Genomic DNA, 14915 nt, shown 5'->3' with positions numbered 1-14915 from the left:
CGCCCCGCCCCTCCCCGCAGCGGAGCGCAGCCCGGCCCGTCCCACTCCCAGCGTGTAGCCAGCGCCGCCGGAAGTGGGCGGGGCACCCATACAACGCCTTCTGGGAAGCGTAGTCCTGAGCAGGGACAGATGCGTCAACCCTCAGAGCTCAGGCTGTAAGACACGGTTTGGCCCCGGTTCTACGCGATGCCCGTCGGTCCTGCCCTCTGCCGGTCGCTCCCACCTTTCCCGGGACCTCAGCCGCCACTTAGGTGATGGCCAACGCCGAGCCTGGGTGTGGCCGGAAGCAGAGGCAACAGACCCACGCCCCAAAGCCTTGGGGGACTCGTGCATGCGCAGCGGCAGTCCGGGTGGGACGGGGTTTGTGGCGAGGGGAGTGACCGCAGGGCCGGGGGAAAGAGTGTGCTTGGCTGCGACAGGTGCCGAGGTCCTCGGCGTCGGCTCCTTGCGGGAGCATCACCGCCGACCGGGAAGGGAAAGGCAGTCCTGGGGACCTCCGGAGTCCGGAGGATGACTCTTGATGCGGGATGTGTGTGGGCTAGAAAGGGAGATGTAGAGAGCTGTGGGATTGGTTTTGGGCGCTCCCTCACCTTCTCTCATTCTCTCTGGCTGCACGGGCCTCCCATCCTCCAGAATATCATTTTCCATTTTGTCACCTATGTATTTGCACGTCCTGCGTCTGAATAACCCCAAATTTTCGTCCGGGCTGGCTCCTTTATGCCATACTTGTGATCGCCTCAGAGAGGGCTACCTAACATCTCAGTCAAAAATACCAGCCCTGGCGACCTGTTATAAAGTTTCCTTCCTGAAGTTCGCTGATGGATTTATTCTTGTACATGTTTAGGACCGGTCTCTCCCCCAGGGGCCTTATCAGAACTGGAGAGCTTCGCCCTGGGAGCCGAGGGCCTTGTTGGCTCACAGGCAGTGATGCTGTCACACACATCATCACAGATGCGCTGATCCCTACATGTGCAGTCACACTGGACCCCTGGTCATACTCTTGAACTGATTTCCGTCAGGTCTCCTGGCCTCAGTGATGAAATTAAGATGACTCCTGATTCCAAGGGTGACTGAAGCCACAAGCTACAGAAAAGACAAGGTCAGCATTTCTCTTCAAAGCACTTCAGTCTCATAGAAAAGGCTTAGTTTCAGCGTTAAGTGCACATAGCCATGTAATAGCTGTGGAAGACACTGCTAGTAGTCTCTCCAGTGTCTGTTTTCCACTCCTTCCACAGCAAAACACTGATGCTCTTCAGGCGGCCATCTGCCCAGCTTATAATGCTCACCTCACCAGTCTCCTTGTAAGGAGTCGTGTGGCTGTAACCAGTGACATTTAAAAACAGATGTTTTGGAGGTTTGGTAGGTGAGTGGAGAGAGACACAGCCGGCACGTAACTCTGGCCTGCTGTCATCTTTCTTCTTGCTTGGGTATAACACAGAATGTCAACAGGTAGAACAGCCACGTTGACACCATGAGGATAAAGGTTAAGTTAAAGATGGCTAAAGAAAGTTGGCTAAAAAGAGAAACAAACAAACAAATGGTATTAGAAATGAAGAAGTGAACATAGTCACAGAAATTTTTAGATTTTTACAAATACAATGATCGCCTTATCTCAATATATTTAAAACGTATGCAGGGGCTTACTGTAGCGAAAACTGTAAGTACCAAAACTGACTCAAAAAGAAATGGAAAATCATTAAATAAGTTCTGAGGGTTTTCAATGAACACCAAAACAATAGATAATCCCTATCAGTTTTGTTACTTCAAATTTGCAGTGGCTCACGCCTGTCATCCCAGCACTTTGTGAGGCTGAGGCAGATGGATCACAGAGGCCACGACTCTGAGATCAGCCTGGCCAACATGGCAAAACCCTGTTTCTACTAAAAATGCAAGTTAGATGGGCGTGGTGGCAGGTGCCTACAATCCCAGCTACTCAGAGGCTCAGGCACAAGAACTGCTTGAACCCAGAAGGCATACAGTGAGCCAAGATGGCACCGATGCACTAAAGCCTGGGCGACAGCATGAGACCCTGTCTCAAACAAATAAATAAACTTAAAATAAATGTCAACAACTTTTGTGTAAATACTGATAAAATGATTCAAATATTTATTATGAAATTGAATATCTAAACAATTGTGAAAAAGAACAGAGTACTGGCATTACCCAATTTCAAGACATATGACACATTTCATAAAATAATTTTGATAAATTTGACTTCATCAAAATTGAAAACTTACACTGTGCAAAAAGACACTGTTAAGAGAAAGACAATTCAAAGACTGAATATTTGCAAATCACATATCTGAAACTGGAATTCTATTCAGAATATATGAAGAACTCTTAAAACAACAGAAAGTACACAAACTTTAAAAAATTGGCAAAATTCTAGACTTTACCACGGCAGATGTACATGTGACTTATAATTTGCCATCCAGAAAATACAAATTAAAACCACAAAGAAACACAAACCTATGAGATTGGGGAAAAATCCCAACAAACCTGCCAATATTAACTGTTGGTGAGGATGCCAAACAGAGAATTCTCATCTGTTGTTGATTGGAACGAAAAATACTACAGGCATCTTGAGAAACAGTTTTTTAGGTTCTTATAAAATTGATGTAGACTTATCGTATTATCCACCAGTCCTGCTTCTAGATATTTACCAAAGACCAGTGAAAATGGATATTCACTAAAAACTTGTTATTGAATGCTTTCAATGACTTTATTCATAATCACCCAAACCTGGAAACAACCCAAATGTCTAATATTTAGTAAACGGATAACTCAACTGTGGATTCTTAATATAATAGAATGCAATTCAGCAATAAAACAGAACAACCCACTGATATACACAGCGTGGCTAAATCTCACATTTTATGCTAAGTGAAGGAAACTACACTCAAAAGGCTACATACTGTATGATTATATACATATATGACATTTTATAATGCCATATAAGACAGAAAATAGATCAGTGGTAGCCTGGGGATTGGGGTTGGAGGAGAGTGACTAAAAGGGGCATTTTTGGTGTTGTGTATCTTGATTATAGTGGCTACATGACTGAGTTTGTGAAAGTGAGAATTTTATACCTAAAATGAGTACATTTTATAGTGCAAACCATAAAAAATTCATCAAGTTTACACTCAACATCTGTATGTAAATATTTCCTCCTTAAAAATAAATGTGGGTCAGGCATGGTAGCTGATGCCTGTAATCCCAACACTGAGAGGCCAAGGTAGGAGGATTGCTTGAGGTCAGGGTTTTGAGACCAGCCTGAACAATGTAATGAGACCCCCATCTCAACAATTAAAAAACAAAAATTAGCCCGGCATAGTGGCTAATTGGTAGGCTACTTGGGAGGCTGAGGCAGGAGGATTGCTTGAGCCCAAGAGTTAAAGGCTTCAGTGAGCCGTGACTGTGCCAGTGCACTCCAGCCTGGGTGACAGAGCGATACCCTATCTCTTTAAAAGAAAAATGTGTATTCCTCTGATTCATAGCAAGTGTTAAAACAACAGCAACAAAAATGTGTAAGCACTCACTGAGATAATACGAACAGAGTTTAAAATCACTTTAATTAAAAGACCTTCTCTGAACAAAAGGGCAGTGGGCAGGGAAGAGGTTTAATTATGAAACAATAAAAAGAAAAACAAGTAGAGAACAGAGCCAGCCCTTATTTTTTCTGGAACTGGTATGTATAACTAGGATTATAGTTGTATATATAATCTCTTCTACTTTATAATCCATGTTTCTCCTAAGCTTTGCCAACACCTCAGTGAGTTAAGGTTCTTTGCCTGAGTTGAGGAATAATCTGGCCCAAATCATCAATGGCCTATGTGATACTGCAGGTGTCTTCCATTACCAATGGGCATATTTCTAGGAAGTGACACAACCACATTCCTCCCAATCTCCATTATTGGGCACCAACTCTTTATCATTGCCCGTCTGGATCAACTCCCTCGGCTTTTTAATTCCAACGACTCATGCAGTGACATGTGAGATGTTAAACAGACAGACGTCATTTGATCTACAATGCACTGAATCCATTGTTAGATTCTGGAATAGAAGACTTCCTCCTCCTGGCCCTAAAGCCTTTGGACAAGCCAAAACCAGAATTCTGGAAGGTGAAACGAAAAACGTTGAGCATGCGACTTTATAACTAGACATGGCAGTTAGTACAAGGAAGCACCCAACCATAGTTTTCCTGGCAATTATTGTAGGGAAACCTTTCCCCACCTCTTTATAAAACCAACAATCACAGTGTTTTGTTTTTGTAACCTGCTCTTTTATTGTCGGGAGAAGATCAAAATGGCCAGATGGCAATAAGCTTCTGATTCATTGTGGTCATTACTATATTCCCTAACAGAAGATACCTCCACTTGGGGCTAAAACCTCCATATCACTGAAACCCAGACAGATGAGAAAAAGAATTTAAACACTTTAGTGTGAGCCGTTCAGTATACAGCTACCCATTTTTTTATATTTAAAATCCATTATTGATAGATGTGCCACAATTGGAAAGGCTGTTGAAATGGATTTCCATCTCAATTTTTACAGACAGAAAAATATATCAATTGAATCATAAAAACAAATTTACATAAGTAAAAAAGCAACAAATTGAAAACAAAAATGTAATTTGCATGTAAGGTGTAATAAAGACCAAGTCTGCCAGCTAAAGGAGAAGCAGGAGACTCAGCAGCAGATGCACAGGTAAAGCAGTCATTCTGCCGTGATTTCCTCCTCTTCTCAATTTTCCAATTTTTTTTTTAGTGAGTATGGGGGTTTGTGGTTATCTTGCACCCAAACTTTAAAGTCATGTCACAGAAAAACAACTTAGGGTTAAAATATACGCTAAACACAAAGTGTCACAAAACACATTTCTTGCTTGTTGTTCACATGTAAAGCAAAACAGTTGGGCTCCCGCATACATGGTGTACAATTCTTATGTGTTTGCCACAGTCACCTCTAACCAAACACTGTTATGATGGGTAAACTGGTGAGTGCATTAGGTCAGAAACTCTAATGTTGAATCACCAATCTTTATAATGTACCTGGGGTGTTTTGGGGTGAAAGTGTTGATGTGCTAAAATAAAGGGAATTGCTCAGAAGGTGATATAACTGCTTAGACGTTGATCAGTTAAGAAAGGTCAGTTTGTAAATGGTTTCTCCTATTACTTATTTCCTTGAATACAGGCGTTCTGATAATTGGACAAACACCATCATGTACTGATTATTTATATTCTTTGTTGATGTTCAGATCATACACCACCGTGCCTCATGACATGTATCCTTTTTTTTTTTTTTTTTTGAGACAGGGTTTCGCTCTTGTTACCCAGGCTGGAGTGCAATGGCGCGATCTTGGCTTACCGCAACCTCCGCCTCCTGGGTTCAGGCAATTCTCCTGCCTCAGCCTCCTGAGTAGCTGGGATTACAGGCATGTGCCACTGTGCCCAGCTAATTTTTTTTTTGTATTTTTAGTAGAGACAGGGTTTCACCATGTTTACCAGAATGGTCTTGATCTCTTGACCTCATGATCCGGGAGACCCGCCTCGGCCTCCCAAAGTGCTGGGATTACAGGCGTGAGCCACCACGCCGGGCTAACATGTATCCTTTCTAACTTTAGCACATACTGTTGAAAGGAAATGGAACACATATATATGTATATATACATATGTACACACACACACACACACACACGAGAATGACTCTCAGAAGAATCAACTCCTTGCCTTGCTTTGTTCTGAAATGTGCCGTTTGATTTGGGGTACAAATCAAATGTGTATAATGGTAGTGCAAAAAGCATTCATTCAGTCCTTGAACAGAATGGAAGAGATGCAAAGAATATTAAAAGGAAATAATCCAGAATAAGAATAACCCAGGATGCCACACTTCCCCACCTTCTTACCCATCCCTGTTTTCAAAGAAAAAGGTCCAGTGGAATCCAACTGCCTCAAAACATGACACATTTTACTGAAAAGAAAAAAAGAACATTTTAGAAGGATTACTTGAACCTCAGTCAGCCAAGTCAGCTTCAGTGAGCAGCAGCCCACACGCTGCGTCCAAATGTTGCCTCTATGCTTAACACCAAGGCTTCTTTCTTCTGTCATGCACTCTTTAAGCAAGAATTGCACTAACTAAGAAAGAAGAGGGTATGCCACGTTCAGAGTGGGTCCGTGGGTCCCTCTGACTGAGGTGGCTGTGCTCAGAGGTCCTATTTTAGCTGGTATGGGCATGCTACAGCATCTATAAAAACAAGGAGTCTTTTCCTCCAGATAAACTTCCAGGTGTGCTGGGGTCCAGAAGGAAGAGAACACCTTTCAGTTTAGGTTGTGATACACAAGGCTCTACCACTGAGTCCTTAGGGCCACAAAGCTCCCGTTTCGTTTGAAGGACTTAGAGCAGATTGGGATATTTTGTGGAACCTGCAGAAAGCCCAACAGAGTAGTAGACAGTCACCTGGGTACCCTTCAAGAATAACCTTCCTGTAACAGCACTGTTGCTTTTCTTCCTAAAATTCCCAAAAGGCCTGCAACCAAGTTACGTGCATTCTGAAGGAAGGGAAATAAGGAACTCTTGGGGATATAGGCTTCTGTCACAGTCATTCTGGAGAATTATGGGGGGATTCTTGTCCAAGTCCAGCTCATTGAGTAGGCTCTGCAGGATCACAAGTTTCACCCAAGGGTCATGCTTTTTCCTTTGCAAAAAGGGTCTTGATTTGAGAGTAGCCTATATTGGAGATTCAGTACCGGAGCACAGAATCTGAGCTAGCTGCTGCAGTCCACGTCCCATTATTAGGTGGAAAAGATCCATCTGGGTAGAGGCAACTACACACTCCGAGGATGGCAGTGCCCACCACCACACACTGCTGTCACTCCCTTTGCCATTAACCCCCTGAAGGTCCCCATAACCTGGAGGTTTTCTTCTGGTCCAGTGACGTATGGATTGTAACAAGATTCTATTTAGCTTATGTTGTATTTAAGAAGGGTCCTATTTATTTCTTAATCTCGGGGAGTACAAGGCGTCATAAGTTATTCTGCATATGCCTCCAATCACTGGGCACACAGGAACTTCACTAGGGCGGCAGTGCCCAGTGCGGTCTTGTGATTTGATTCAGCCTAGCATGAGTATGTGTTACCAAGGCAAGTAGAAAGAACTACAAATGGTCCCCGAAGATGGTTCAGCTTCGCAATTAGATCATCAGGGTATTAAATGCATTTCAGTTTACCGTGGGTTCGTCAGGATATAACCCCTGCTCTAAGTCCAGAAGCATCTGTAGCTTGTGTTTGTTGTCTGCTAGGATTTAGTCAGGAAACACCCATGCAACATGGTCTAACAGAGGGACTTTAACATGGCAAAGTAGTAACTAAGGTGTTGGGAAGGGTGACAGAGAGCAGGGAGGCATCTCAGGTTATTAACAGGGGCAAATAGTTCCCAACCCTACAGCTTGAGGGTGAAAGGGGGAGGTGATCTGACCGTAGCGTAGGGACCAGGGCCACCTGAAGAAGCGGGACTGATGTACAGGAACTTTCCCAGCAGTAACAGGGACCACAGGCAGGGGTGTGAAGAGGGAGGTGGAACAGAGAAGGTGTAGTCATTGCCAGCAGCACCATCCAAAGTAAAGAGTAGAAGAGAAATACACTGGCTTCTCCCCAGCCCTCACCCTCCAGTCTTCTGCTAGTGCCTCCTGCTGAGTGACCCTTACAGGAAACTGGTGGGCAGTAGACTCTGGAAAGTGTAACCTGCAGAGGTTAAATACCTGTGACTTGGCATACAGCGGGGCAAAGGCAAAGAATGGATCTCACAGCAAACAGGCCAATGACTGGCACATGATCCTGCAGAGCCTAGTGTACAAGGGGACGTGGGCAAGTATCACCCCATAATTCTCCAGAATGACTGGGACAGCAGTCTACATTTTCTAAAGTTCTTCCAGAAATGTTAGTGGTTTCCCTGAGAACACACTTATCTTGGTTACAGTTCTGCTGAGGATCCTAGGAGGAGAAGAAACACTGCTGCTACTGTCCACTGCTGTCCACACACCCAGATTTTGGGAACAGGGTGAAAGGCAACTTCCAGCATGGGGATAACTGGCCTAAGGTCTCCCTGACCAGACTTTAGGGCCTGGTAACAAGGGAAAATTTGTAACAAATAAGTAACAAAGGAAAATTTCAGCAGTTGACTACTGATTTCATTTCCAGAGACTTACTAGTAATCACAGCCAGACATCTGTTCCCGATAACTATCAGTGGTATGCTGGCAAAGGCTTACCATCCAGCTCTGCAAGGGGAAGAGGAGCGCATGACTTCCATGAATTTATTATCAATTTTACTAAGACGTATTTAGCACATATGTGAATATATTAGCACACACACCACATTTCTCAACTAGCTAACAAAATTCCTGAAAATGTATTCAGCTCTTACAAGCCAGTATACGCCTGCCCAAGAACACCACTGAATTGAAGACTTTGCTTCTGGTGAGCTGCAGCTTCCATGAGCTCCTCCATTTCCTGTAAGAAACCGCTTTCCTCAAACAGTCCTTTTTGGAAATGTGCGTAGCATCCTATGGATGACAAGTAAAGCATCCCCTAGAAGGAAAATGCTGTTCTCATATCACGGGTTCAGGAAAAGCTTTTCAGCCATTTTTAGCCCAGGTTTTCCCCAGCAGGCTTAAACCCAAACAGAGGCCTTAAAACATCCTCAGGCACTGATAAAGGTATGTAAGCGACTTCTAGCCTGATGTATGAGCTGGGCTTGAGCAAGAATCACCACCCATAATTCCTCAGAATAACTGTTATATAAATCTACCTTCCCTAGAGCTCTCCCAGAAATACTGGTTATATCCCTGTCTTCAGTAATGTGCATACCTTAGTTACAGCTCTTTTGGGGCTACTCTGCCACCTCAGCAGAACAAAACGTGTTTACAATCTGGCAGGAGCGTGAATTGGGTCAGGTCTAGGGAGTGGAGCAGCAGAAACTCATACACCATCTTTAAGTCTTGACCAAAAGATAACTCATATTCAACTTCCCCCATGTCTCGAGGAGTATCTAATTTGATTTAAATGAACTATGCACAACCAGCAACAACAAAAAAGCTCATGGAATAACATGACAACAGCTCACCCCACCTCCCATGAGAAAAATAGAACAGGGAAGGAGTTCCTGTATCTGTGTGTGCAAGGTAAACAAAAACAGCAAATGACTGATACTATAAAGGCATTTTTAAGCTTTATAGGACTTATGTACTTAATAATGATGTCACTGTGTTGGTTATAAAATTATATTTCAATTCATAAACTGCAAGACATCTTTGAGTACACAGAGATCCATCTCATTTTCTGTAACTGCATACTGATTACTGAATTGATTTTCTGTAACCTCTAACTTCACTAGTTCTAAATAGTTTGTTTTTCCAAATTTCTCTCAATTCTATAACACATGTGCTTATGCATCTATATGTCTGCACTGTGCTTTTTGAGAACATAAATTACTAGGTGTAGAATTGTGGCAAAGGGTACTTATATTCAAAATGCTGACAGGTAAGACCACATTGCCCTCTGAAATGGCTTTCCTCTAATTTACCCTCTCAATACATGAAATATGCTTTCTCACATCTGCAACAGTACCGGATATCATCCAAACTTTACATTCACACAGAATCTCTGCTGGTTTGTGTTGGTGGTGATGAGGACTTTTACAATCTGCATTTATCTGACTATTAGTGAGGTTGAGAACTTCCTCTATTTAACTATTTTAATTTCTTCATCCAACAATTTTTTTGTTGACATGCTATGCAAGACTGTGTACCTTAACCTTGCTGCTTTCCAACAGCCCTTTTGCAAGGGCTATATCCTTTTAAATGTATGTTTAAGATATCTCTCAGCCTGTCATATGGCTTTTAACTTTGCATACAGTGTCTTATATCATGAAAAAGGTTTAAATCTCCTACATAGAACTGTCATTCTCTCTTCATGGCTTCTGGACCGTGTCCTGCTTACCAAAGACTTCCTGGACCTAAAGGCACAGAAATACTCTACATTCTCCTCTACCGTCTTAACGGTATTTCCTCTCATGTCCGTAATCAGTACAGAATAAACTTCTCTGTAAGGAGCGAAATGTTATCTCCAGTTGGATAGCTGTCAAAGACATTCAGTCTCCCCCAACGATACATCAAAAACACCTCTGCAATATAAAAAACTCATGGGATACGACCTTCCTTGTGATACCTGCCTAATGTAAGACTCAACATGAATTTCAGAACGGTCAGTGTAAAAGTAACCCACAGGATTACAATACTCAAACATCCAGCTAGGATCATGTGATGGATCTCCATTTATTCAGAGCCTCTGTTCTCCATCAGCAGAGGCGAACAATTTCCTTTTGTATAAAACTAAGTAAATTCACCTATAATTTCATTTATTCCCCTTGGTTTAATATCACAATTGACTTAACCTCATCAAAGAAGTGGGAGATTTTAAGTGTGTGTGTGTGTGTGTGTGTGTGTGTGTGTGTGTTTTTAACTCCAGAACAACTTTATTTTATTTATTTATTTTTTTTGAGACGGAGTTTTGCTCTTGTTACCCAGGCTGGAGTGCCATGGCACAATCTTGGCTCACCGCAATCTCCGCCTCCTGGGTTCAGGCAATTCTCCTGCCTCAGTCTCCATAGTAGCTGGGATTACAGGCATGTGACACCATGCCCAGCTAATTTTTTGTATTTTTAGTAGAGATGGGGTTTCACCATGTTGACCAGGATGGTCTCGATCTCTTGACCTCGTGATCCACCCACCTCGGCCTCCCAAAGTGCTGGGATTACAGGCGTGAGCCACCACGCTGGGCCCCAGAACAACTTTATTAATGGATCCTTGGAATGCTAAAATAAATCTGTGAACCCACATATTGAAATAGAACTATATTAATTTCTCTTTCTTCATTTAAACATTAGTGACTTTTTTTGACTTGACTAAATATAGTTTTGCATATATTCTCCCCAGAAATTCTAATTCTTTTACTCATTTTATCCAGAGCTACATAGCCACTTCTTAAAACATGTTCTATGTATCAGGTCGTAATTAGTTTCCTCAACAACAATGGAACAGTCTTAAACATGAGAGTGGCATTGTGATGTTTTATTATAATATTAAATGTTAAGCATACTACACATGCTAATCACTGTCTACCTTAAGATACTGTTTTAAGAAAGGCTGGTTGCCTGTAATCCCAGCTACTTGGGAATGAGGTGGGAGGATCACTTGAGTACAAGAGTTTGAGACCAGCCTGGGCAACACAGGAAGACCCTATCTAAAAAACTTTTTTTTAGTTTAAAAAAAAGTGTTTTGGTTCCAAAATTTTTACAATTGCCATACTGATTTCAAGAGTACACTGTTTAAAAATAATTTATATCACTCTGAAGAATACTTACCTAACATTTACCAAGCATTTAGTGTGAGTTGGTAATTTTGCTAAAAACTTTATTATGCATCAAATATTTTAACTGGAGTTTTAAGTGAATAATTTAATTTGCATTTTTAAAAGATCACTGTGGCTATATTAATACCAAAGGGATAAAAGAAGATACAGAAGTTTTAGAATTCATGGGTGTCCAACCTCTTGAATTCAATGACTTCTTTGATTATCTGTGTTGGTGTATCACTAAAATCACACACAGACTTTTTTTTTTCTTAGCTCATCAACTATTGTTAATGTTAGTGTGTTGTATGTGTGGCACAAGACAATTTTTCTTCTTCCAGTGTTGCCCAGGGAAGACAAAAGGTTGTATGATGATTGAAACAGTCCAGATGAAATGACTGTGTTTCAGACTAGGGAATCAAAAGAGAGGATGAATTCCAAAAATATTTAGCAGGTATGTTGACAGGATCCAGTGATGTAGTGGGTGAGGAACAGCTGGATGCCTCAAATGAACTCAATGATGAGCAAGGTGTGCATTTTGTCTGAAGATGTTTGCACATTCTTAACATATTTAAGACCTCTCCGTAGTATGAATTCTTCCATGTAAAGTGTTCAATCTGGCGGAGGGTTTTTCTTTATTTCTTACATTTATGTTTTTTAACCAGTGGGATTTCTCTGATGAACAGTAAGGGACTGATGATAACTAAAGGCTTGGCCACATGCAGTACATTCTTAAGGTTCTTTTCCAGTATGACCTCTTTGATGATACATCAAGGATAACTTTCTTCTGAATGCCTTCCCACATTCAAAACACTGATAGGGCCTTTGGCCAGTGTGAAGTCTTTGATGTTGAGCACAGGATGAGCTATCACTAAAAGCCTTTCCACATTCAGTACATTTATAGGGTTTCTCTCCTGTATGAATTCTTTGATGTTGAGTTAGATTGGAAGTTTGGCTGAAGGCTTTCCCGCATTCATTACACTCATAAGGTTTCTCTCCTGTATGAGTCTTCTGATGTTGGGCCAGGTGTGATCTCTGTTTGAAAGCATTTCCACATTCAATACATTCATAAGGCTTCTCCCCAGTATGAATTCTCTGATGAGTAGCCAGCTGTGAACTGATTCTAAAGGCTTTTCCACATTCTTTACATTCATAGGGTTTTTCACCAGTATGAATTCTCAAATGACTAACAAGGTGTACATTCTGCCTAAAGGCTTTCCCACATTCCTTGCATTCATAAGGTTTCTCTCCAGAATGTACTCTTTGATGCTGAGTGAGTGATGCATGATGACTGAAGTCTTTACCACAGATATCACATTCATAAGGTTTCTCTCCTGTATGAATTCTCTGATGTACAGTACGGGATGAACCAGAGCTGAAGGTTTTTCCACACACATCACATTTGTAAGGTTTCTCTCCTGTATGAATTCTCCTATGTAGAATAAGTCCTATGTGAACACTGAAGGCTTTCCCACAATCAATGCAATTAAAAGGCTTCTCTCCAGTATGATAACTCCTCCAGTGACGAATAAAAGATGTGTTATACCTAAAAGCCTTCCCGCACTCAATACATTCATAGGGTCTTTTGCCAGTGTGACATCTCTGATGTCGAGCAAAAGATGAGCCATCACTGAAGGCTTTGCCGCATTCTTTACATTCATAGGGTTTCTCTCCAGTATGAATTCTCTGATGCTGAGCAAGGTGTGCAGGCTGTCTGAAAGCTTTTCTACATTCCTTACATTTATATGGTTTTTCTCCAGTATGAATTCTTTGATGTTGAATAAGGTGTTCGCTCTGTTTGAAGGCTTTCCTACATTCTTTACATTCAAAGAGTTTCTCTCCAGTATGTGTTCTGTGATGTTGAGCAAGGTGTTGCCTCTGCTTGAAGGCTTTCCCACATTCCTCACATTCATATGGTTTTTCACCAGTATGAATTCTATAATGAACAGTAAGGGATGAGCTATGGGTGAAGGTTTTATCACACTCATTACATTTAAAAAGCTTCTTTCCTGCACAGACTTTCTTGTGTTTTATTACCATAGAATTTTTGGAGAAGCATTTTTTATCTGATGTGTGATTATAAATATTCCCTTCTATGTTTTCCACATGGATACATTTCCCAAATTTAGTGTATTTGAATTCTGTTTCCTTAGTGAGGGTTTCTTTATGAGTGATTGTTTCTTCCTGGCTAAACATCTCTTGACTTCCCATCTGCTTCTCAAAAAGGTCTTCCCATTTCCAGTTTTCTTCAAAAGTGGAACACTCAAGTCCATAGCTTGTCATTCCCTCCATGCATGCATCATCATAAATGAACTGCTTCAGAGGTAATTCCTGTGTCTCATATATAGATTCCCAATCTGAAAGATGTATATTAAAAAGTGAATGTTCCCTTTATCATGGGCCACAACAAAGGAGACATTGTGAAAAAGGTCATTTAAAAATATTTAATACATCTCACAAAACCTGTGACGCACAGACATGTCAACTGGAAAATAAGCAGGGAGACTAAGAAATACAGAACATGGAAAAGGTGATTAAGAAAACTAAATAGGCCAGGTATAGTGGTTCATGCCTATAATCCAGCATTTTGGGAGGCCAAGGTGAATGGATTGCTTGAGCCCAAGAGTTCTAGACCAGCCTGGGCAACATGGCAAAACCCCATCTCTGCAAAAAATACAAAAATGGGTCAAGCATGGTGATGCATGCCTGTAGTCCCAGCTACTCAGGCAGCTGAGGTCAAAGGATCACTTGAGCCCAGGAGGTTGAGAGTGCAGTGAGCCATGATAACCCTTCTACACTCCAGCCTAGGCAACAGAGCAAGACCCTGTCTGAAAAAAACAAAACTAAACAAAACACTCAATGTAGGATGAAATCCTAGAGAAACAGTCTGCAATGGTAGTATTTCATGCCCGTATTAACCTAACAGACTATAAATCAAGCTTTCTTCATCTATTCTCTTCCACTTGTAATTGGTTTTCCTATACAGTTATGTTAATTTTGTTGAAATAACAATATTGTATCACTACTGCCACTCAAAAGTTTCTAGAGATCTCCAGTAACCACAAACCCTAAGGTTTATGATTATCTTAGGATTTAGGTGAAATCCTATGGTTATCTTTTCATAATCAGAAAATGGTGTTCCCATGAAACCATCTACATGTTTCAATACAGTGAACTCTTCAATTCTCAGATTCCCTGAACTTTAATCTGCATATTAAGAGATTTTTCTGTTCATCTTACTTTCAACAGCCTAGTATAATTATCACTTCTTAGGCCATCTTTTTATTTTTTATTTTTTTAAAAAGAAAGTTTCATTCAGTTGTCCAGGCTATAATGCAGTGGCACAATCATAGTTCACTAACTCCTGGGCTTAAGCAATCTTCCCACCTTTTCTTGAGTACCTAAGATTACAGGCGTGAGCCACTGCACCCAGTGCCTTAAGCCACTTCTTAACAGGGTTTTACCATTTCCCCTTTTGAAGAAATGAATTTTATAATAATATATAGGTTGACAT

At 41.3% G+C, this 14915-nt stretch overlaps 1 protein-coding gene and 1 long non-coding RNA gene across 18 annotated transcripts in view; one reads left to right on the top strand and one right to left on the bottom strand.

Annotated features, from left to right (window-relative positions):
- Positions 1 to 102: 102 nt before the first annotated feature.
- Positions 103 to 4627, top strand: LOC144580926 (uncharacterized). Its single transcript, XR_013531263.1, has 2 exons — positions 103 to 1099; positions 1776 to 4627. It is a non-coding gene; the product is annotated as an uncharacterized LOC144580926 (long non-coding RNA).
- Positions 4628 to 10307: 5680 nt separating this feature from the next.
- The window catches only part of ZNF471 (zinc finger protein 471), a 40601-nt gene continuing 35993 nt past the window's right edge, over positions 10308 to 14915 (bottom strand). For all 17 annotated transcript variants that reach the window (XM_078361656.1, XM_078361648.1, XM_078361650.1 and 14 more), the window contains one exon: positions 10308 to 13758. In XM_078361656.1, coding sequence (XP_078217782.1) covers positions 12134 to 13758 — 1625 coding nt within the window. In that variant the 3' untranslated portion in view covers positions 10308 to 12133. The remainder of the gene's footprint in view (positions 13759 to 14915) is intronic.

Source organism: Callithrix jacchus, chromosome 22 (genome assembly GCF_049354715.1).
Source record: "Callithrix jacchus isolate 240 chromosome 22, calJac240_pri, whole genome shotgun sequence".
Lineage (NCBI taxonomy): Eukaryota > Metazoa > Chordata > Mammalia > Primates > Cebidae > Callithrix > Callithrix jacchus.
This window is presented reverse-complemented; position numbering and strand designations above follow the sequence as displayed.